Consider the following 24556-nt stretch of genomic DNA (forward strand, 5'->3'; position numbering starts at 1 on the left):
TGTGGAAGATTCCAGCATTTTGTATGTGTGTTTGTTTTAATGGTTTTCTGCCCCCGCGGCAGGCGGATGCATCGGACGCCAGCAAACGGCCGGGGCCGGGTCCTTGCTGTGTGCGCGGCGCGGAGTGCGGCCACGCGCGGAGGAGGCGACGGCGACGGTGAGGCGACGGTGAGTGACCGGTGACGGCGACGGTGAGTGACCGGTGACGGTGAGTGACCGGTGACGGTGAGTGACCGGTGACGGTGAGTGACCGGTGACGGCGACGGTGAGTGACCGGTGACGGTGAGTGACCGGTGACGGCGACGGTGAGTGACCGGTGAGCGGCCGGCGGCCCGCGCTCCCGCTAGTATGTCTGTTATTGTCCGCCTTTGTCTGCAGCGGCGCCGTGGTTAAAGCACGCGGTCTGACCACACTCAGAAAATGGGTCCTCGCCTTCATGCAGCTGCCTCTTACTGGGCTCTGGGCCCCTCTTTTATTCGCCCTCCTCCCCGCTCCCTTACTCCCTCCTTCCCGCTCCCTTACTCCCTCCTCCCCCTTTCTCCTCCCCTCACCTTCCTCTCCCCCTTCCCCTCCCCTCCTCTCCACCAACCCCCCCCTTTCTTCCCTCATCTCCTCTTTTTCTCCTTTCTCTTTCCCCCTCCCCCTCCCCCGCTTTCTTCCCCCTTCCCCCCCTCCTCTCCATTCTCCCTCTCTCTCCTCTTCCCCTTTCCCCCCTTTCCCCCTCCCCCCTCTTCCCTTTCCCCCTCTTCCCTTTCCCCCCCCTCTTCCCTTTCCCCCTCTCCCCTTTCCCTCTCCCCTTTCCCCCTCTCCCCATTCCCCCCCTCTCCCCATTCCCCCCCTCCCCTTTCCCCTTTCCAACCTCCCCCTTTCCCCCCTCTCCCCCCCCGTCACCCTCTTCCCTTTCCCCCTCTTCCCTTTCCCCCTCTCTTCCCTTTCCCCCTCTTCCCTTTCCCCCTCTTCCCTTTTCCCCCTCCCTCAGCCGGGAGTAGGCACTGGAAACGAGGGCAAGGGGCAAATGTTGGAGATTGTTGGCTTATAGATTGCTCTCTAGCAGTTTTTGTTTTGATATTGAATGGCTGATATTCCCAGACATTAGTGCATAATGTGTGATAGAAACATAGAAAATAGGCACAGGAGGAGGCCATTCGGCCCTTCGAGCCAGTACCGCCATTCATTGTGATCATGGCTGATCGTCCCCAATCAGTAACCCGTGCCTGCCTTCTCCCCATCTCCCCTAACCCCAAGAGCTCTATCTAACACTTTTCAGCTTTCTTTAAATGTAGATTCTGTTTCATTTGTGATGTTTATCTTAGCCCTGATGGACCAGTATAGTGACCCTTTTGTATTTGAGGTGGAAGTTTGCACATTCATGAGCCATCACAGAGAAATTTGAACTTTTAATTGAAGATGATACAAAATAGTGTCAGGAGTAGGCCATGCATGTCTGTCCTGACATTTAATAAAATCAAGGATTGTTTTCAACCTAAATCTCACCTCTATATTAAACTCATACTTTATATCTGAACATCTTTTGATGTCATAGTTGAGCAACTGAGAGCGTTCTGATGAAGAACCCATTTGAAGGCGGTACAAAAGACATAGGTAGGAAAAGGGGCAGGGAATCATATATTTGGTCCATTTTGATCTCTTCTGGAGCAAAGATGACCTGTACAAAAGGGGTGGATTACACATGAACTGGAGGGAAATCAACACAGGTTGGTTTAAACTACATTGGCAGGGGGGTGGGACCCACTCTAGGACTGAGAGAGATGAGAGGCTGGAAGTCAGTATGGAAGTTAATCAAAGAAAGCTCAGTGGATACAATAGGCAGGAAGTAAGGAAGGACTGTTGTATTGAATTGCGTTTATTTTAATGCGAGAGGCCTGACGGGTAAGGCGGATGAAGCCAAGGTTTGGAAAAGTACGCGTGACTGGAACGTTGCAATCATTATTGAAACCTGGCTAAGGAAGGGACACACACTGGCAGCAATGTTCCAGGGTACAAGTGTTATGGGGAGATAGAGGTGGGGGTAAAAGAGGAGGGGATGTTGCTTTATTGAGCAAGAGGAATGTCACGAGACTAAACTGAGATAACATTACTGATGGTTTATCCAGTGAGGCTATATGGGTGGAGATGAGAAATAAAAAGGGATTGCACACCTTTGTGGAAGTGTACTCTAGGCCCCCAAATACTGAATGGGAATTAGAAGAACAAATATGCCAGATGTCATAGTATGGAATTAAAAATTTCCAATATAGACTGGGACTGTCATTGTATCAAAGGCTGAGACATTGTGGGATTTGTCAAATGTGAAATTGGGATGGGTAAGTAAGTGAAGTGTCGGTGAGTGCGTCTTTTGGGACCGACGACTACTGTTTTGCTAGCTTTAAAATAGTTATGGATAAGGACATGGCTAGCTGACAAGTTAAATCCTAAATTGGGGAAAGGCCGATATTGGTATTAGACAGGAACATGCTAAAGTTGATTGGAGTAGGTTGTTTGCAGGCAAAGGGATATCCAAAAAGTGGGATGATTTTAAAATTAAGAAGACAAGAATTCATGCATGTTCCTGTTAGAATAAAGGGCAGGGAAATTGTGAGTAAGAAAGCTTGGATGCCAATATGGATGAGAATATAGATGACTTGATGACTAAGTTTGCAGATGACACTAAAGTGGGTGGCTTCGTAGATATCGAAGATGGTTATCAAAAATGACAGCAGGATCTTGGTCAGTTGGACATGTGGCCTGCGGAATGGTTAATAGAGTTAATGCAGATAAGTGTGAGGTTGTTGCATTTTGGGAAGTCAAACAAGGGCAGGAATTTCACAGATTATGGGAGGGTTCTGGGGTGTGTTGTAAAGCAGGGGACCTAGGAGTGCAGGTACATAGTTCCTTGAAAGTGGCATCAATGGTAGATAGGGTGGTTAAAGCGCTTTTAGCACTTTGGCCTTCATCAGTCAGAATATTGAGTATAGAAGTTGGAAGGTTATCTTACAGTTATACAGGACATTGGCGAGACTTCATTTGAAGTATTGTGTTCAGTTTTGGCAATCCAGTTATAGGGAGGATGTGTGGTCTCACCACAATCCTCGCTTATTGCACTGAGAATTCCTTACCCCTGTAATCAAATCCTTTTGTAATAAAGGCTCATGTATAATTTGTACTCTGAATCACTTGCTATACTTGCCTACAATGACAATACAATCACTGCATTGGTGCTACCTCTTGCACCCATGCAGAACTCACTGACTTCATCAACTTCTCCACCAATTTCCATCCAGCACTCAAATTCACTTGGACCATCTCCGACATCTCCCGACCGTTTCTAGATCTCACCGTCTCCATCACAGAAAACAGACTATTGACCGACATCTACTACAAACCTACTGACTCCCATAGCTATCTTGACTACACTTCTTCCCACCCTGCTTCATGTAAATCCCAATTCCTTCGTCTATGCCACATCTGCGCGAGGTGTTCCATACCAGGGCATCGGAGGTGTCCTCATTCTTTAGGAAAGGGGGGTTCCCCTCTTCCATTATAGAAAAGGTTCTCACTAGGGTCTCCTTGATATCCCGCAGCTCCCCCCCATTCGTAACAAGAACAGAGCCCCCCTTGTCCTCACCTTCCCTCTTAACCTACCTGATCTCCTGGTGGCTCAGCACTTCAGCTCCCCCGCCCATTCCCAATCTGAGCTTTCTGTTCTGGGCCTCCTCCATTGTCAGAGTGAGGCCCAGTACAAACTGGAGGAACAGCACCTCATAATTTGCTTGGGTAGTTTACACCCCAGTAGTATGAACATTGACTTCTCTAACTTCAGATAGGCCTCTGCTTTCTCTCTCCATCCCCTTCCCCTTCCCAGTCCTCCCACTAGTCTTACTATCTCTGCCTACATTCTATCTTTGTCCCACCCCCTCCCCTGACGCCAGTCTGAAGAAGGGTCTCGACCCGAAACGTCGCCCATTCCTTCTCTCCAGAGATGATGCTTTGCCCACTGAGTTACTCCAGCAGTTTGGGCCTACAATGACTTGCGTACAAGCACATCAAGGAACTTTTTAACATCAACACTACAAAGTTTCTCCCACTTAATATATTGTTTTCTGTTATATCCAACAAAGTAGGCAAACTCACATTTTAGCAGAGTATATTTTACCTTCCTAGACTTGCCCATTCACACAGCTTTATCCATATCACTTCAAAAGTGCTTTTATTGTCATGTGCAAATGCACAATGAAATTATCTTCTTACATGCAGTCCAGTACAGTATTGCCATACCTAAGAACGTCCCCGATTCGCTAAGTATGCAGAAATAGCCTACTGAGCCGGCATGCAAAAGGTTCCAAGTCTTGGCACCATTTTCAAAGGCCAATCCTTGCTCTCGTTTTAAGGAGTGTTGCCCGGACCAGCAAGCCTCAGGTTGCTGCAGGTCTCCAGCCATTTCTCTTCCTTGGACGTGTGGATCAATCAGCCAATCGAAGTTGAATCCTTTTTCATCCTCCGTCCAATCCCTCCAAGTTTAATATTGTCAACAAACTTGGAAATGTGACATTTTATCAACTCTGCAGTATCATTGATAAATATTATGAAGAGATTGGACCCAGTCACTGAACTGTGTGTATTTCACTAGTCAAGGCAGCCACCCTGAGAAGGATCTGTTAGTTCCCACTCTTCGTATTTGTCCAGTTACCAATTCTCAGTCTAAGTCGGTACATTCTCCCCATTTCCATGTATTGTGGCCTTGCCAACCAACTTCCTTTGCAGGACTCCATTGAATGCCTTTTGGAAATCCAAATAAACCACATCCACTAATTTCCTCTTTTTCCTTTCTACTACACTTTTCCTCAAGGAACTGTAACATTAATCAAAGTGATTTTCCTTTCATAAATCCATATTGACTATCCAATCCTATTATTCTGTTCTGTTATTACATCGTTCTTTGAGGATTATAGAACTTTCTGTTCCACTGCTGTTAGATGAAGTCAGTATTTCTGGTTGGTTGTCTCCCCTCTTAAATAACGAGGTCAAATCTGCTGCCCTCCAATCTACAGTAACAATACTAAAAGATTAGAATCTTGAAAGATGATGACTAAAGCGTCCGCTACATTAAAAGTCGCCTCTTTCAATTTTCTGAAATATAGGTCAGTTGATCCTTGGGATTTATCAGCCTTCAGGGTCACCAGATTGAACGATATTTTTCTAATGGTGAGTTTCTTTAATTCCTCATTGTCCCTGCCTCTCGATTCTCTAATAGATCTAAAAAGCTTTGAGGCTCTTCTGTGAAGAAGACGTACTTTGAGATGAATTGGAATAGTAATATGGGCAGAACTATGACAGATGCAATTTAATGCACACAATTTTGAAGTAATACACTTTGTTTGGAAAACTGAGAAGCAGTATTAGTAACTGGTACAATTTTTAATGTGGATTAGCACAACCATGTGGGGTGGATGTTCTGAAACCATTATGGATGGCAGGGCAAACCGAAGTGTTTAAAAAGCACCTCCAGCTTTAGTTGTAGTAGAATAAGTTGTAAACCCAAGTGTGTTTTAAAAAAAACCTTTTACTTTTTTCCATAATTTCTATTTGTTCTTTCAGCTGAATTAAAAGATGAAAAAACATTTCATACCCAGATAGGAAGGAGTACACAGTATAACTTGTTTATCCATTTCAGAGTTCCCATCATGGATACAGATTTGTATGATGAATTTGGTAACTATATTGGACCAGAATTGGATTCTGATGAAGAAGATGGCCTCGGCAGAGATGATGATCTGGATGATGTGAGAAAATATTCACTTATACACAGATAAAATATTCACAAACACTTGAAAAAGCTTAACTGTTTCTTTCAGATGTGTCTTGATGACAAAATATATTCTATTGGGTTTAAGAAAGTGTACATTTAAAATTACTTTATGTTTTGAATAATTTATGCCTTGCCCATGTATGGAAATTATTGCTTGGGTTTCAGCATAGGATTCTTGACAGATTCATTATTTAGCCTTTCTTGCACAGCGCCTAATTTATTTAATTATACAAGCATTATTTTTGATGCAAATTCCTCTGAAAATGCTTCCTTTAATATTTTGTATTATGATCCGTTGAAACTGTAATAAATGTGTGATTGTGCAGGTGGCCTACTACTACTATTTTCGGAATAACATACTTGAATTTATGCCTGGCAAACTTACACATTATCTTTCAAGTTCAGTTTTGCTAACAGAAAGAAAACTCAAATGATTGTCTGCAGCTATTAGGTTTTATGCTTCAACGTATCTGCCTTTGGGATACATTTTTCCAATTATAGAGTATAAACGGGTAATTTTCTCCGTTTCGTGCTCTGATGGTTAGCATCATGAATTTCGGGTAAAGCATTGTGCAGATGGAAGGGAAAGCTATATAATGTTATATGATGCGACTTGCCTCATTTATTTCATTTGGCAGCATAGTCCCTTGTGGTGCCTGGCGTATATTTGATTTATGTGCTCTTGGGTTTATCAAGCCCATAACCACTGCATCAAAAGCAAGGTTCCTGTATATCTGTGGCAAAGTCACATTTTCTGTCCTGTGGTTCTTTGCTTAAAACTACTTGCCCCATAAACATATACCATGATTTTGTCTAATGGATGCATACTCTTCAACCAGTGTCTTACTTTATTTTGTATGAGACTGGAGAAGTATTTTTCTGAATTATTCTTTTCTGACCATTAACTTTATAACTACATTTAAATTCACGAGGGTCTTTTTAAAAACCTACAAAGTAAACACAAATTAAAATGAATGTCATATTTACCTTGCATTTAATGCGTGCTTACTTATTTAGATCATTTATATTCTTCTGTGTTTGGACATTTAAGGATGATGAAGATGATGACGAAGCTGTCGATCAGGATGATGATCATGCTGGAATGGAGGTGGTGCTGCATGAAGATAAGAAGTATTACCCCACTGCAGAGGAAGTATATGGACCCGAGGTAGAGACAATCGTTCAAGAGGAGGATACTCAGCCACTCACTGGTAAGTAAAGTGGTACATTTTAAATAAATCAAAGATCCTGCATACTTTTTAGTTGTTTGAAAACTGCTCTTACTTTCCTACCTTTTAATGTAATTTTTGTCATTCAGGTACAATTTTCCCCCAAAACCTTGCAGTGTTTAATTTCTGTCCGATTTTATTATGCCAATCATATGATGATAAGCTGGTGTAGTGTCACTGGGACATAGTGTGGAGCATCATTCTTTGTTGCACCGTGTGACTGCTCTATGTTTACTGAAAAGTAAATGATCATGGTCAAAGGAGGAGATTTCAAGAAAACGATTTGAACTAAAATCAATGCATAATAATCTTTTAAATGCTCCATTCTCATGACCTTCTGATGCCTCCATATGTTTCTGCATTACTATTTATGGTCTTTTATGCCGTTGCAATATCTGTGAAGTACTCTGCTGATGGATGATTTTTATTTCATTTAACAGAATCACCTATTGCTGTTTTGAAAACTTATTTTGATTTTTTTGCCTTTCAGAACCCATTATTAAACCTGTCAAGAAAAAGAAATTTACATTGATGGAACAAGAGTTACCAGAAACAGTCTATGATATGGAGTAAGTAAATGATTTTGCAGTATCTTGAAAAACGATTTCAAAATGAAATAATGATCCATTGGAAGCGATGACTACATTTGGCTTATACGTATTGCAGCTAAGTAGAGTGATTGAGCCTTAAAAGTATATCTTTAATCAAAGCCAAAAGACCATCTATTTTGCAGCTCTCATTTATTACATATTCTTTACCAACTTTTTTGGCCTCTTCTATCAAGATTAGCATTTTTTGATTTGCATTCATTGTTTCTGATTAGTGGATAGTTAAACTCTTTGAGCACATTCCCATTGCACATCAAAGTGAATAATTCCATGACTCCTTCTATGTGGAGAGGTTATAACGGGGGTTTAAACAATGTATTCAAAGCAGAAACAAAGGGCTCCCATCCTCCTGTAAAGTTTACTTATTCACAGCAAGTGGGTTCTTTGTGTACCAACTGCTTTCCGCTCAACCCTTTCCATCCATATAATGTTTAAATGCACAGGGGGTCACAAACAACCACTTTTCTTGAATATACAATCCACCACTGGTTTTCCGGCACCCTTGGCTCCAGAGCCTTTCTGGATTATCTGTTTTATCGGTACAACGGAGGTCAAGGCTGCAGAGAGGAGTCCAAAGGTACGGGAACGGTACAGCTAGGCCACCAGGGAGCCAAGATACTGTGCCTGCAGCGTCAGCCTCGGATGTCAACTGGGCTGGTGTTCCAGAACCCTGGCCACAGGAGGAAAATTCGACTCGCCGATTGGCCGTGGAAGTTATTTTTGGGAACGGATCTGCCGGTTCCAGCCGGGCCAGAGTTCCAGGGTGCTGGCCTCAGGGGCCAAATTCGACCTGCCGATTGGCGTGGAAGTCACGATGAGGTTGAGATCGGCCACCTCACCACATTTTCGGGGGGGACTTCCGGGCGGGATTTCAAGTGCGCTCTCATGATTTTGTCTGGATTAAAGGTGGCGTCAGTCTACCGGTTGCTGGAAAATCGGTGGTGGACCTGTATTTATAACTGCATGGTTGATTGTTTATTTTCTGTTGCCAGTTTAGTTCATGTTTAAATGTTCCTGAAGTGAAATTATAAACATCCATGTAAACCATTAAACCTCTATTACTTCATCTCAGGTTTCTTGCAGATTTGATGGATAATTCTGAGCTAATTCGAAATATTACTCTTTGTGGGCATCTACATCATGGAAAGGTATGTGTTAGATGTGTAAGGTTGCTGCTTTAATTGAAGAGGATAGTTTGAAATATAATTTAACTAGAGTACATGTGTGTAAAAAAAAATAAACACATTTTAAAATTTATTTCAGACAAATTTTGTTGATTGCTTGATTGAACAAACACACCCAGAGATTCGTAAAAAGGACGACCGTGATGTAAGCATTTTGGCAACAATGTATTTACTCAATCTTAATTTATTGAGCAATATTTAAAGAATGCTTTACCATTATTTGCTTTTTAATACATTTCGTATGCTTCACAGTAATATTAATGGGGTTTTTAATTTCTTTAAATCTTATGTGAATAAATGACTTCAATATTAAGAGAATAAAACCAAATCGAGTTGAAATATATTTGTTCCACTAATACATTGTTGGCTGCTGTAATCTCCGGACACCATTTGAAATCAGTTACTTCAATTTTTGCTGAGGGTTATGGAACTTAAAAGATAATTCAAAGCCTGTTTATGCTGGAGACCTGATGTATCTAACTGAGTTATTTCAAAAATCTGAATTGTAGAAGTTATTAGTTCATTCCAGTTTCATCTTATCCTCATCTTAATTTTAGCTTTAAGCTAAGGCCATTAACTTCAAATGTAAATAGCTGTACGATGGTCTAATGTTAACCCGTGTAACTGTTGGCCTTGTGCAATGGGATGGTTGGTCACAGGAGAGAAGAGAGTGTAAGAGTAGCAGATCAGAAGCATAGAATCACCTAAGATGCAGCTACATCAGTTACACTGGAAGAGTTTATTCAAACACTGGATGATGCCAATAACAGTTTAAGTGGGCAGAAGGATACTGAAAGGTTAGAATAGAATGGATGCATGAGAAGGAATATTTTGCATCACCTGTGAATGATGGAAATATTTTCCTTGAGTGTGCCAGACTTTGATAAATTGAAGATAGATACCAAAAGCTGGAGTAACTCAGTGGGACAGGCAGCATCTCTGGAGAGAAGGAATGTGTGACGTTTCGGGTCCAGATCTTTCTTCAGACTAGTTAGGGATAAGGGAAATGAGAGATATAGATGGTGATGTGGAGAGATAACAATGAATGAAAGGTAAGATAAATTAGACAATTGATAAATTGAAGCCTTATTGGTGCAGCCAAAATAACGTATATCAAGATCAATAAACAAAAAAAAAGATTGATTATATTTTGTCTTTTTTTCTTCAGCTTCGATATACCGATATACTCTTTACGGAACAGGAGGTATGTGTACTTATTCAATCTTTGTTAATATCTGGCTGCTTTTTGAAATTTGTTCAGACAATTTTTCTCTATATTCTTTTCTAGAGAGGAGTCGGTATAAAAAGTACGCCTGTCACAATGGTACTTCCAGATTCCAAGGGAAAATCCTATCTCTTCAACATCATAGATACTCCGGGTGAGTTTGTAAACTGATTTTAAATGTCTTAAAATATATCCAGTGACCTCTATAAAAATATTCATATTACTTTGTACAGGTATGTCATTTGGTTTAAAAAAAATGGTTTCAAGTAGTATGTTTACTTTGAATTGGAGCTCTAAGATTTCTCATCTTACATATTTTAAAATAGCTGACGGTAAAATGAGTACTTTTTTTCCTGTTCTCTTCAATGAAGGGGAAGTTCCTCACTGTTCCTCTATTTTCTGTACATTAGCTGCACTTACAACAAATCTCATGCCACGGTAGTCTGCAAAACTATAGTATTTTATTTCATTTTTAGGACATGTAAACTTCTCTGACGAGGTTACGGCTGGTTTCAGAATCTCAGATGGCATGGTACTGTTCATCGATGCAGCAGAGGGGGTGAGTCTGTTCTTGTAGACACTAAAGAATTTCTATGCAATACTGAGTCAACGCAGATGCATGAAGACCCTGGAAATTTAGGTAGCTTATGATATTGCTTCGTTAAAAAACTGGATAGAAGGTGTGCCTGGATTCTAGTATTGATGCGAGTTCTCAGAACACAAAGATAGGGATATTGTTTCTGTTTTATTAGATAATCCAACAGATGACACCAATGGACAGTGGACAGTGAAGAAGGTTGTCGTGTAGTTACATCTCAATGGAGAAGGTGGGCAAGGGAATGGCAGATTGAATTTAACCCGTGGATAAGTGCAAGGTGATGTATTTTGGGATGTTAAATTAGGGCAGAGCATACACAGTGAATGGCAGGGTCCTGGGGAATGTTGTTGAACCAAGAATCCTTGGGGTACAAGTATAGTTCCTGAAAGTGGGAACGTAAATAGATAGGCTGGTGAGAAAGGCATATGGCATGTTGACCTTCATCTGCTAAGACACTGATTCTGAGAGTTGAAATGATTTGTCACAGTTGTACAAAATATTAGGTACGCCACAAAATGCTGGAGTAACTCGGCGGGTCAGACAGTTTCTCTGGAGAAAAGGAATAGGTGATGTTTTGGGTCGAGACACTTCTTCTGACTGAGAGTCATGGGTAGGGGAAGCATGAGATATAGAACAAATGAATGAAAGATATGCAAAAAGTAATGATGATAAAGGAAACAGGCCATTGCTAACTGTGGGCTAGGTGAAAATAAGTTACGGAAAATGAAGCTCACCAGGACACAGTGAAACTAGTTAGTGCTTTAGTTGGGATAGAAGTATAACCGATAGTTACCTTATCGATTAGCAGTGTTGGGGAGCAGACAGATTACATTGTCTCTAGTGGGTTACACAAAAAAGCGGAGAAACTCAGCGGGTGCAGCAGCATCTATGGAGCGAAGGAAATAGGCAACGTTTCGGGCCGAAACCCTTCTTCAGACTGATCGGGGACGGGGGTGGGCGGGGACAAGAAAGGGAAAAGGAGGAGGAGGAGCCCGAAGGCTGGGGGATGGGAGGAGACAGCAGGGGGGCTGAGGAGGGGGAGGAGACAGCAAGGACTAACAAAATTGGGAGAATTCGATGTTCATGCCCCCGGGATGCAGACTCCCCAAACGGAATATGAGGTGCTGTTCCTCCAATTTCCGGTGCTGTTCGCTGTGGCCATGGAGGAGACCCAGGACAGAGAGGTCGGAGACGGAGTGGGAGGGGGAGTTAAAGTGCTGAGCCACCGGGAGGTCAGCTTGGTTATTGCGGACCGAGCGGAGGTGTTCGGCAAAACGATCGCCCAACCTCCGCTTGGTCTCACCGATATAGATCTGCTGACATCTAGAGCAGCGGACGCAATAGATAACCAAGCTGAGCTCCTGGTGGCTCAGCACTTCAACTCCCCCTCCCACTCCGTCTCCGACCTCTCTGTCCTGGGTCTCCTCCATGGCCACAGCGAGCAGCACCGGAAATTGGAGGAACAGCGAGCAGACTCCCCAAACGGAACCTCATATTCCGTTTGGGGAGTCTGCATCCCGGGGGCATGAACATCGAATTCTCCCAATTTTGTTAGTCCTTGCTGTCTCCTCCCCCTCCTCAGCCCCCCTGCTGTCTCCTCCCATCCCCCAGCCTTCGGGCTCCTCCTCCTCCTTTTCCCTTTCTTGTCCCCGCCCACCCCCGTCCCCGATCAGTCTGAAGAAGGGTTTCAGCCCGAAACGTTGCCTATTTCCTTCGCTCCATAGATGCTGCTGCACCCGCTGAGTTTCTCCAGCTTTTTTGTGTAACCTTCGATTCTCCAGCATCTGCAGTTTCCTCTTAAACATTGTCTCTAGTGTTTGTTGAGTAAATTGTTGGATCCAGAGGAGACATACCGTGTTATTGCCGAGACGGATGTTGTAAAGACTCATATATGACAGATCCCACTGCTATCATGTTTTATACGGTTCAGCCATTTGTAGTTTAATATAAAATGTCTGCAAAAATTAAAGTTGTGCTGCACTGTTGCAAAGGAGAAGTCCTGCTGATATTTATCACAGTGATACAGCTGGTAGAACTGCTGCCTCACGGCAACAAACAATTTCAATCCTGACCTCTGGTGATGCCTGTGTGGAATTTGCACGTTCTCCCTGTGATCATGTAGGTTTCCGGTGGGTGCTCCAGATTCCTCCTAAAGACATAGGTGTTTCTAGGTTAAATGACCTCTGTAAATTGACGTTCGTGTGGGGAGCGGATGAAAAAGTTGGACAACGTAGAACTAGTGTGAACTAGGTGGCCAAAGAGCCTGTTTCCATGCTGTATCCATAAATTAAACTAAACATCTCAAAGCACAGCAAATCCCATTGTTATTACTTAACTGTTGTGACCGGGATTTGACTACGCTGTTGAACAATGACAACACCGACACTCGCCCTAAGGTAAACTCACACGATTTATTCTACAGGTGCACAACCTTTTATCCGAAAGCCTTGGGACCAGACACTTTTCGTAATTCAGAATTTTTCGGCTTTCGGAATGGAAGATTTTTAGCGTAGATTTTAACGGCTGGCTCAGTGGTAGAGTGCTTGGCTTATATCCGCAAGGTCGCGAGTTTGCGCCTCGATCCCGGCAGTTACTCGATCGCGAGTTTGAGTCTTCAATGTAGTTTTTTCTTGCAGAATCGGAGAGAAAAGGGAGGGTTAGGCTGGGATCATTCTCTGCAAGATAATCTTAGTGCGGGAGACAAGTGTAGGAGAGGTGTACTGACTGTGTGGGCAGAACTTTGGAAGTGATTGCCCACCAATCTCAAAAGCCGCTGTGTCTCCCTGTCCCTCCAACTCCAGAGGAATCCGCTGCCCGATGGGCCGCTACGGCGACAAGTGGCAGTTCGCCCACAGCCCGAGCTGCGTCCCCTCATCCGCAACCCGGGTTCCTCTGGAGTTGGAGCGGGGCTGGGCTATATTTGTTGCTGTCTGTGAGTCTCTGGGATCTCCGTGCTTGCAGTGGGCCTGGGGGTCGGTGTCCCGATGAGGGGGCGCAGCTCGGGCTGTGGGCGAACTGCCACTTGTCGCTGTAGCGGCGCATCGGGGAGCGGCTTCTGGTGGTCCTGACGTCTCTCAGCTCCTGTCCAGGGGGATGGCCGGAGACGTCAGGACCAACAGGAACCCGCTCCCCGATGGGCCGCTACAGCGACAAGTGGCACTTCGCCTACAGCCCGAGCTGCGCCCCCCTCATCCGCAACTCGGGTTCCTCTGGAGTTGGAGCGGGGCTGGGCTAGAGTTGCTGCTGGCTGTGAGTCTATGGGATCTCCGTGCTTGCAGTCGGTGTCCCGTTGGTCCTGACGTCTCCGGTCACCCCTCTGGAATGGAGCTGAGACTGGGAACTGTACCGATCTTGTCCCCTCCCTCTGCAACTGCAAACAACTCCACAGTTCCCAGTCTCAGCTCCTGTACAGGGGGGTGGCCGGAGACGTCACAGCCCGAGCCATCAGCTTCTGTCCCTACGGGGACAGCGGAGAGCGTGTTCCTCTGGAATTGGAACGGGGCTGGGCTGCTGCTGGCTGTGGGTCTCTGGGATCTCCGTGCTTACAGTGGGCCTGGGAGCCGGTGTCCCGTTGGTCCTGACGTCTCCGGTGATTGGCACTAGCTCCGACGTGAAGACAGTGCAAAACCCCCGCGCCGGTGCAATGGGCGGGGAGCTGGAGAGGGGAGGGAAGGGGTCACACATATGGCCGGGAAGCAGAGGGGTGTAGGTGGGGTGAAACTGAAGGGAGCGACAATTTGCTGCTGCCTGCCCGCTGAGTTAAAAAGTTCTCATGCAAGACTCACGATACACTGTGTATCGTGAGTCTACCGTGGGAACGTTTTAACTCAGTGGGCAGGCAGCAGCAGATTGTCAATTATTAACCCTCCCGCGCAATATACCCTCACCTTCTCTTTTATGAATGGGGATTTAGTTTCCCTTTCTTCGAGGACCGACCGGAGGTTCCGCTGTCACCTCTGTGGGCCGCCCTCGGTGAACGTTTTCAAGGACCTTTCTTCAAGGACTGAAAAAATGTCGCTATTCGGAGGTTTTCGTTATTTGGAACTTCGGATAAAAGGTTGTGCACCTGTATTTACAGTGGTAAGAAAGTACAGGGCCACATGGGGGCACTGACCCTCGCCGTCAGAGCGCACGCACAATAACACCAGCGATCTCAGGCTTGTCCCAGCATCTTAGTCCTGGTCTTTCGAAGGACTAAACCTTCGAAGGATCAGAGAATAAGACGTGGTAATGTCAGTCTGCTTGGTGCAGTTGACCCCTGCTACCCGAGCTGGCAGCTCAGCTTTGGGCTTGGAGAGGCGAGACTGCTTGTCTGTGGATTATCCTGGCGGCCACATTTGCGCGCGCGAGTGTGATGTGTGTGTGCGTGCGTGTGTGCGTGTCGCAGTGACTCACTCCGACTCATACATGTGACAAGGGAACACAACTAGGAGGGAGGCAGCCCATTTTGTCCCCCTGTCTCACTCGTCTTTCTCTTCTGCTCCTTCTCTCATCTTCTCCCAGTCTCTTTCTCTGGCTTGAATGCCTAGGATTTAGAGGGAGTAGGCTGAAGGTTTAAGCGGCCAACCAATTCTCCCTCAAATCGGTCACTGCATTTCATTTATTGCAACAATTACTGCACTTCAAATGTATTTCACTGGCAGTAAAACATTGAGTGTTTATGAGAATATATAAATTCAAGTCTTTCATCCTTTTTGCTTGAAGATTTATTTAAGAATCTGCCGTTTTGGCTCAAATACGAGTCAATTTGATTCAGGAAAGTCTTTGAAAGTCTATGGATTGGCATTCTCCATCTTGTGGGGAAAAAAGGCTAATAAATAAATGCACGTTTCTTTTTGAAGTTAGATCATTACCGAAAGGAGGAATGTAAATTTACTGCCTGCTTATAATGGGATCTCTTCTAAATTTTAATAAAATATCCCATGTAAAGAGAATGTAGCGCCTGTCACTATGAATCTACGGCCCCAGTGAATTAAATGTGAATCCAACAAATCTGGAAACTTTCCATTCCTTATTATTGCCACATCCCTTTCATTATTGAGCCAAGTATATTTACACAAAATAAATTAACAAAAAAAACCCAATTTTAACAAGGGCTTAGCTGTTAGATATCTGATCAGTTTTGTTAACAACTGTTTTATTTTAGTTATATGCAACATGTGTAATGTGATATATTTGTGTAATGTGCAGGTAATGCTGAACACTGAAAGACTAATCAAACATGCTGTACAGGAGAAACTGGCTGTCACTGTTTGTATCAATAAAATAGACAGACTTATCCTGGAGTTAAAGCTACCACCGACTGATGCATATTACAAACTACGCCACATTGTGGATGAAGTCAATGGTTTGCTTAGGTAGGCTGTCACTTCTCTGTGTTGAAAAAGCTGTAATTTATATGCTATTGTGGAGAATACTTTTATTCTTCTTTATTTGAGATTTGAGTAAGTTGTGAAGAAACTCCATTTCATTCAGTTTCTTTTCCAAGAGGAATCCATATCTGGACGTAATGTAATGGGTATGAATTAAAATAAAAATACAAAGACTGAAATCTCAACTCTCAAAAAATAATTTCTTTGGTGTTGATAACATAGCATAGAAATATTAATTGGTATCTTCAATGCCTCCTTGTTAATCAGAGGATTCTGTGGTTGCAGGGCGGATGCTGAAAACTTTGCCCTACTTCAAAGTGAACATTTCAAAATATATTTTTGCCTAGAGCAAAAAAATTGTTTTTCCACAAGAAAAATAACTTAATTTTGCATAGGAAAGCTTCTTTTCACACACTTGAGCACTTAATAAGCGAATTGTATATAATGAAGAATGAATTGGTATCTCGCTATCAAAGAGATTGCACAGGTCCTTCCTAGGTTACGACCGTCCGACCTATGGGCTTGCTATACATATAGACAATATGTGCAGCCTCCACCGCCCTCTGAGGCAGAGAATTCCCCACTCACAACTCTCTGTGAGAAAAAGTGTTTCCTCGTCTCCGTTCTAAATGGCTTACCCCTTATTCTTAAACTGTGGCCCCTGGTTCTGGACTCCCCCAACATGTTTCCTGCCTCTAGCGTGTCCAAACCCATAACAATCTTGTATGTTTCAATAAGATATCCTCTCATCCTTCTAAACTCCAGAGTGTACAAGCAAAGCCGCTCCATTCTCTCAGCCTATGACAGTCCCACCATCCTGGGAATTAACCATGTAAACCTGCGCTGCACTCCCTCAATAAGGAAGTATGTCCTTCCTCAAATTAGGGGACCAAAACTGCACACAATACTCCAGGTGTGGTCTCACTAGGGCTCTGTACAACTGCAGAGGGACCTCTTTACTCCTATACTCAACTCCTCTTGTTATAAAGGCCAACATGCCATTCACTTTCTTCACTGCCTGCTGTACCTGCATGCTTACTTTCATAGACTGATGAGCAAGGACCACCAGATCTGAAGAAGGGTTTCGGCCCGAAACGTTGCCTATTTCCTTCGCTCCATAGATGCTGCTGCACCCGCTGAGTTTCTCCAGCTTTTTTATGTACCACCAGATCCCGTTGTACTTCCCCTTGTCCCAATTTGACGCCATTTAGATAGTAATCTGTCTTCCTGTTTTTTATACCAAAGTGGATTACCTTACATTTATCCACATTAAATTTCATCTGCCATGCATCTGCCCACTCCCTCAACCTGTCCAACTCACCCTGCATTCTCATAGCATCCTCCTCACAGTTCACACTGCCACCAAGTTTTGTGTCATCTGCAAATTTGCTAATGTTACTTTGCATCCCTTCATCCAAATCATTGATGTATATTGTAAATAGCTGTGGTCCCAACACCGAGCCTTGCGGTACCCCACTAGTCACTGTCAACTTTGATCTTAACCAATTTTTTCCTCTTCACATACCTAAAGACTAATTTTTTCCTCTTCACTACGAATGAGCACTTGGGAGACGGGCAGGATGAATTTACCAGCTGCTGCAGGAGTGTGGACATCTTCTGCTGGATGGGAACAACATTTCTACATGCCTTCTCGCCCCATTCTATTGCCCCCCCCCCCCCCCCCCAACTGCAACAATCAGAGGTTGGATTGAGCAGAGCTAGGAACGCAGAGCTTGCTCACTCACTGACTCAGTGAGGCCGGCTGTTGGCAGCTCTTCACACTCCCGCTCGATTTCCCGCCACATCGTTCCACATCTTCTCCCACACACCGATCGGTTTTGTTCATTTCTAACTTACAAACAGTTTGGTTCACGAACAGTGTTTGGAACAGTGGTGCAGCGGTAAAGCTGCTGCCTTACAGCGCCAGGATAGACCTAGTATACAGGTGCGGACTCGGTGGCCAAAGGGCCTGGTTCCACGCTATATCTCTAAACTAAACCAAATGAAATCCTGTCATAACCTAGGGATGTCCTACAGCTTAAAATAGCTAGTTGACCATTTGTGTAGAAAGAACTGCAGATGCTGGTTTAAATAGAAGGCAGACACAAAATGCTGGAGTAACTCAGCGGGTGAGGCAACATCTCAGGTGAGAAGGAATGGGCGACGCTTAGGGTCAAGACCCTTCTTCAGACTGATCTCAACGTTTCAGGTCGAGACCCTTCTCGACCCGAATCATCGCCCATTCCTTCTCTCCTGAGATGCTGCCTCACCCGCTGAGTTACTCCAGCATTTTGTGTCTATTTGACCGTTTGGTTCTGTGCAGTTCATGACATTCCATCATGTATTATGTACTATAAAAGTATTTGTTTATCTTTGTAACGGATTTAAAAGACACTAATGGAAATGATATAATTTGTTTATCTTTATTTTCCATCTCTTTCCACAGTGTCTATTCAACGGATGAAAATCTCATTGTTTCACCTCTTCTGGGTAATGTTTGCTTTGCCAGTTCTCAGTACAGTATTTGCTTCACTTTGGGATCCTTCGCCAAGATCTATGCTGATACTTATGGTGAGCACACATTATAATTAGAGATGACAAACAACTGTTTAGCAGTTTTAGACTAATACATTTTCTATAGTGCATAGATGGCGATCTGCTTTGATAATATGAGAAAAGTTTTAAAAATTGACTGCATTTAAGTGCACCTATGAAAAATTAGAAATGGATCAGAATATATGGGTTATCTAAAATGAACTCACAAATGCAGTCAATGGTATGAAGGGTTGTTTCAGAGGTAATCTAAAGTATGAAGGCATAGAGGTGTCCATGATCTATGGTGCACTGATGGGAATCTTGTGGAATATTGGATTCATTTTGGGAATACAGTCTTATGAAGCAATATACTGATCTTGGAAGTTATCTAGCAATAATTCAACTGAGTTGAAGAACTTTGCCTGTGATGAGAGATTTGTTAATATATTCTTGAGTAAGGAGATTGAGTTTGTTTTGCCGAGACAGTTAAATAAAACAAAAGGTGGTATATTAGTTTGAAAAGTAGACATCCTCCGTTGTAATGAAATGTCATTTTAAATTAAATTAAATCTTAAACTTGCTACTAAATTCAATGAAAGTCACATTTAGAAAGAAAATCGTAGAAATTGTGGAATTCACATTGTTAGAAAGCAGGTTTAATTGAAGGGTTGAAAAGTCAATATTTAAGAGTGAAATGTAATAATGAATTTGTTGAAAGGGGTCTGAGATGTAGATGTGGATAAGGATATTAATATCTCTAAAGTTTTGGTAGTCGCTGCATAGCGATAAGAATGTCCTTCTCCAGACTATTTAGAACAACATCCGATCAATCTTGGTATGTTTATGGACAAGGCACTCTTCAGATATCATAAAGTGGTTTTAGATGCATTGAGAAGTACAAAAATATTCCAAAGCTCATCCTTGAGCTGAAAAGTTATACCTCTTAGGAAAATTAAACAAACTGGAACTATAACGCTGCAGGATAACTTGGTAACTGTGGTTCAGATTATGAAAGGATGTGATGAACATTTACCAGGTGCTGCAGTTGTGGCAAGTGAACCAAGTATAGAGACCAAAACACATGCAGCCACTGAAAAATACAGAAGAAAAAACAAGACAAATTAAGGTAAAACATCTCAGGAATCAGTCAAGTGGCAGTATTGAGGCCATTCTAAGGGAAAGCTTAGAAAGGTGAAAAACAAAAAATGATGCTAATCATATTAGGTAAAGGTTTAGAAGGGGTTGCCTGGAACATGCCTTAGATCAGTTGATCTCTGTGATGTATTTTCTGTGTAATTTTGGGCACTACGATTATCGGCTGATATGATTACTTTCCTGGATTCAAGATTTTCAAAAAATCAAGAAATTGTATGATCCACAAATTTGCCATTTGTTGTTCTAGTACACTTTTTATTGAGAGTTGGTGCCAAATAACTTGGCTTACTCTGGATATCTGGAAACTGGAGATGGAAATCTCCATTGAAAGTAAAATGTTTTAATTGCTTTTTTCCCCTGGCTATTATTCAATGCAAAATCGCTAATTATGCCTGCTTCACCGATCTGCACATTGTGTTCAGTATATTTGCCTGATCATGATGCTTTCTCTTGTTGCTGGCTCAGTTAACTCTGACAAATGCCAGAGTGCAAATGTGAGCCAATTACTCTCAGGTCCACTTGGACGAGCAATGTTTAAAGATAAAAGTTAAATATTCTACATTAAATGTGTGAATGCATCACATTGTGAAAACTCTTTGATTTTTTTTTAATCGCGAAGTGCGGAATCTGTGGTCCTTGCAATTGTTCACATCACAGAACAGCAAACAAGACAGATCAATACAACCAAAAGAACTGGAACCAGTGGCTAATCACTGCAACATCTTCATGGTTGCATTGTCAATCAGTTCAAGCGCATCCTGTGAGGCAAAGTAATATTTGCATGTGACTGCTCAGTTTTTTTTGTCTTATTGATGGTGCCACAAACAAAATATACACATAATCGCTCGAGTTAGGAAACTATCATATCCGATTTTCCACTGGCTTTTTTTTAGAGATACACCATTGGAACAGGCCCTTCAGCACACCGAGTCCACACAGATCATCGACCACCCACTCAGTCAAGTTCTGTTATCCAATTTTTGCTTCCACTCCTTACATACTATGGGTAATTTACAGAGGCCAAATAATCTACCAACCTGCATGGCTTGGGATGTGGAGAAAATTGGAGCCACCAGAGGATACCCATGCAGTCACAGATAGAATGTACAAACTCCACGTAGACAGCAGTCCAGGCCAGGATTGAACCCAGCTCTCTGGCGCTGTGAGGCAGCAGCTCTACCATCTGCGCCAATGTGTCATCCAGAATAACTGTTATTCTTCACCCATATACATCAAAGCACACTTCATGAGCATCCTGATCTGTTCACTTATAACCTGTCTATTCCCCAACTTTAGCATTTGATCGTTGGCAATTGTGAAAGGTTTTCTGGACGATGAGAATATTCTGTTCAAAAATAATTTTGTTTCACTTGAAGACATTCTCTATCTTTTATTACTGTTTATTGAGGTGTTGTAAAAATCTTTTTAATTTGTTTTAAAGGGGACATTAACTTTACAGAGTTTGCAAAGCGTCTGTGGGGTGACATTTACTTTAATCCAAAAACGTAAGTTAAAGCTTACTCGAGTTGTTTCTTATCCTTGTAATCCTGCATCTGATTCTTTATACTATATGAATATGTTCTCTTTGTTTCAAGAAAAATAAGGGCTACCATTGTTAGTGTTAAAAAATAATGGATCTTTGGATTTTCCAGGAACCCAGGCTGATTATGCCATAACAGAAAAGCAGAGTTCCCTCTTCTCTGATCTAATAAAGTGCCTCAGATGAGCAAATCCATCATTTTAATAATAATAATAATATCTTTTATTGTCATTGCACATGAGTGGAACGAGATTTGGGTATGCAGCTTCCATCCGACATCATAATTTAAGTAACTACAAAAATTTAGGTTTTGATACCTCGAGAACATGGTTTGTACAAAGAGCATTACAACAGTAAAATAGTCAGACTAAAGTGCAGATGTGTCTGTGCGACGTGACCATCCGAGGGAGACAGTCCGCAAGGGTGGGGGGCACTCAGCAGGGCCGGTTCAGAGCAGCTATAGCTCTGGGAATGAAGCTGTTCCTGAGTCTGGAGGTACAGGCGTAGAAGGCCTTGTAACGTCTGCCGGAAGGAAGGAGTTCGACCAGTCCATTACAAGGGTGTGAGGAGGCTTTGTGAATGCTGACGGCCCTCCTGAGGCACCGTGTGCGATAGATGCCCTCCAAGGCTGGTAGCGGTGTGCTGCTAATGATCTTCTGCGCTCTGTGGACGACGCGCTGAAGAGCTCTCCTCTCCGCCTCCGTGCAGCTGGGATACCACACAGGGATGCCATACGATAGGTAATGGACATTGCCTGCAAAGCATTGCTGAATCAAAGAAGAGAGAACTTTAGGAACTGCTGATACTGTCTTACCAAGTAAAGACACAAAATACGGGGCAACTTAGCGAGTCTGGCCGCATCCCTGGAGAATCATCTCAGCGGGTCTGGCATCATCCCTGGATCCCTGCTCCAGCATTGCGTATCTTTTGAACTTTGCTCTTTTTCTATGCAGTAAATAGTCTGGGTTCCTGGAAAATTCAACCGTAGTGTTATCCCAGTGTATGCTTGAATATTTTTAATTGAATCAAAGCACTGTTATCTATTTAGTTCATGATTATAAAAATCTTGTTTGATTTTTATTAGTCCAAATGCTTCTAAACAGCCCCACATTTAGGAACAAGTCACTGAAGGGTTTCATAATCTGAAAAGGTTGGGGGCATGTGTAGGAAGGAGCTGCTGATGCTGGTTTACACAGAAGGTACAGTAGACACAAAAAATGCTGGAGTAACTCGGTGGGTCAGGCAGCATCTCTAGAGAAAATGAACACATGACTTCATTATTAGGGCAGAGCTCTATCTCGCTTCTCCCATTTTATAGCATATCATCATTTCATTAACACCTAGCGATTTTGGATCGGGAAGCTTAGGGCACCCAGTTCACGTCAAATCAGTAAAAAAGTGAGTTTGAAGCTGGATATATGGCAGAGATGAAAATAGACACCTGTACTTGAGCCACTCCCTCATCAGGAGCTTGTAGCACAGACCACTGCAATCCTCACCTTGAAGCACTGCAGAGTGATCTGGGGCAGGGAGGATCTTGGTAGAACATACCCTTTTCCTGCATTCCCTGCACTTAGGAACGTTCAAAAGATCTAATAATAATTATTTTTTTATTATTAAGAAGTAGTATTCTAAAACACAAATATTGAAACAAACTCTTGGAATTTAATAACATCTAAACTATCTAGTGCATTCCCTAATCCTGGCAGCTTTTTTCTTTGTAGAACTCAGTGGAATAATTATCCTTGCAATTTTTTTCCCCAGCAAAAAATTCAGTATAGAAACACAGTTGCAAAAATAGCAGCAAAAAGACTTACACAGCTGCATGACTGACTAGCTATTACAGAAGTGTTAAATTTGCAATCAGCTTTCTGGGAAGATGTCATTTTAAATGGGAAACCAATTATGTTTTTTTTGCGATATCTGAGCTAATGCATCTGCGCAGTGTCCAGCCTCCAAAGCAATACCATTGGAAACAGATCAGAAACATTTCAGTAGACAAAAAATGCTGGAGAAACTCAGCGGGTGAGGCAGCATCTATGGAGAAAAGGAGCAGGCGAAGAAACCCTTCTTCAGACTGATGTCGTGGGGGGAGGGGGGGGGAGGAAAGAAATGAAGAGACGGAGACAGTAGGCTATGTGGGTGAGCTGGGGAGAGGGAGGGGAAGGAGAAAGCAAGGACTACCTGAAATTAGAGAAAACCCCAGCGACTTATTGACATCGACTTCTCTAATTTCAGGTATTCCTTGCTCTCTCCCTCCTTCTCCGCCTTCCCAGCTCTCCCACGTAGCCTACTGTCTCTGTGTTTTTCTCAGATTTTTCCAGCATCTGCAGTTCCTCCTAAAGCAGCATTTCAGTGAACAGTTAGTAAAGGGAAATGCCCAATGTGATTCATCAAGGAATACATTTATACTAAAGATAGACCCAAAAAGCTGGAGTATCTCAGCGGGACAGGCAGCATCTCTGAAGAGAAGGAATGGTTGACGTTTCGGGTTGAGACCCTTTAGACCCGCCCCAAAACGTCACCCATTCCTTCTCGCCAGAGATGCTGCCAGTCCCGCTGAGTTACTACAGCTTTTTGTGTCTATCTTCGGTTTAAACCAGTATCTGCAGATCTTTCCTACACAATACATTTATACTACATGTTCAATTTTCTTGAAGCAATTTTACGTAGAACAATACAGCACAGGAACAAGCCCCACAGCCCACGATGTCTATATCGAATATGATACTAAGACATAGTCATATCTGTCTGCACATAATTCTTATCTCTCCATTCTATGCATATTCATAAGTCTATCCCAAAGTCTCTTAAATGCCACTATAGTAACTGCCTCTTAACACCACCCTTATTATTTTTTATATTGCATAACTGGTGTAATGAGACACTCGTAAAATGGTGACTGTTCCATGACTGGGTTCAGGTCTGGCATAAGAGTTTGGGTTTAATAAAAGTGATTATTCATCAAACAGTTAAAGTGAAGAACATGTGCACTGTGCTCTGACTTCACTGGTATTTTTTCTACCCACTGATGATTGAGTTGCATTTATTGATTAGTTTGATCCAACTAGCTTGCATAGTACAGAAAAGGAAATATAAGCATTTGTAAATAGATTTTTAATGCGTATTTAATGATATTAGTTTATAAATTGGCTTGTTAAATATTTATGTCCACCTTTCTGTTAAAATGCAACAAATACCAGCTAATTATTAGTTTATAAATTGACTTGTTAAATATTTATGTCCACCTTTCTGTTAAAATGCAACAAATACCAGCTAATGTATACAAAAACTAATTTTCCCT

The 24556-nt window shown here is 42.7% G+C and overlaps 1 protein-coding gene across 1 annotated transcript in view; it reads left to right on the forward strand.

The window, feature by feature from the left end:
• The first annotated feature begins 286 nt into the window (after positions 1-286).
• The window catches only part of eftud2 (elongation factor Tu GTP binding domain containing 2), a 60826-nt gene continuing 36556 nt past the window's right edge, over positions 287-24556 (forward strand). The window contains exons 1-12 of the mRNA XM_055657335.1: positions 287-305; positions 5672-5780; positions 6858-7017; positions 7526-7604; positions 8716-8791; positions 8907-8972; positions 9996-10031; positions 10116-10206; positions 10529-10611; positions 15841-16007; positions 18469-18593; positions 21154-21217. Of these exons, the coding sequence (XP_055513310.1) occupies positions 5682-5780; positions 6858-7017; positions 7526-7604; positions 8716-8791; positions 8907-8972; positions 9996-10031; positions 10116-10206; positions 10529-10611; positions 15841-16007; positions 18469-18593; positions 21154-21217 (1046 nt within the window). The 5' untranslated portion in view covers positions 287-305; positions 5672-5681. The remainder of the gene's footprint in view (positions 306-5671; positions 5781-6857; positions 7018-7525; positions 7605-8715; positions 8792-8906; positions 8973-9995; positions 10032-10115; positions 10207-10528; positions 10612-15840; positions 16008-18468; positions 18594-21153; positions 21218-24556) is intronic.

The sequence above is a fragment of the Leucoraja erinacea genome, chromosome 27 (genome assembly GCF_028641065.1).
Source record: "Leucoraja erinacea ecotype New England chromosome 27, Leri_hhj_1, whole genome shotgun sequence".
In the NCBI taxonomy this organism is placed as follows: Eukaryota; Metazoa; Chordata; class Chondrichthyes; order Rajiformes; family Rajidae; genus Leucoraja; species Leucoraja erinaceus.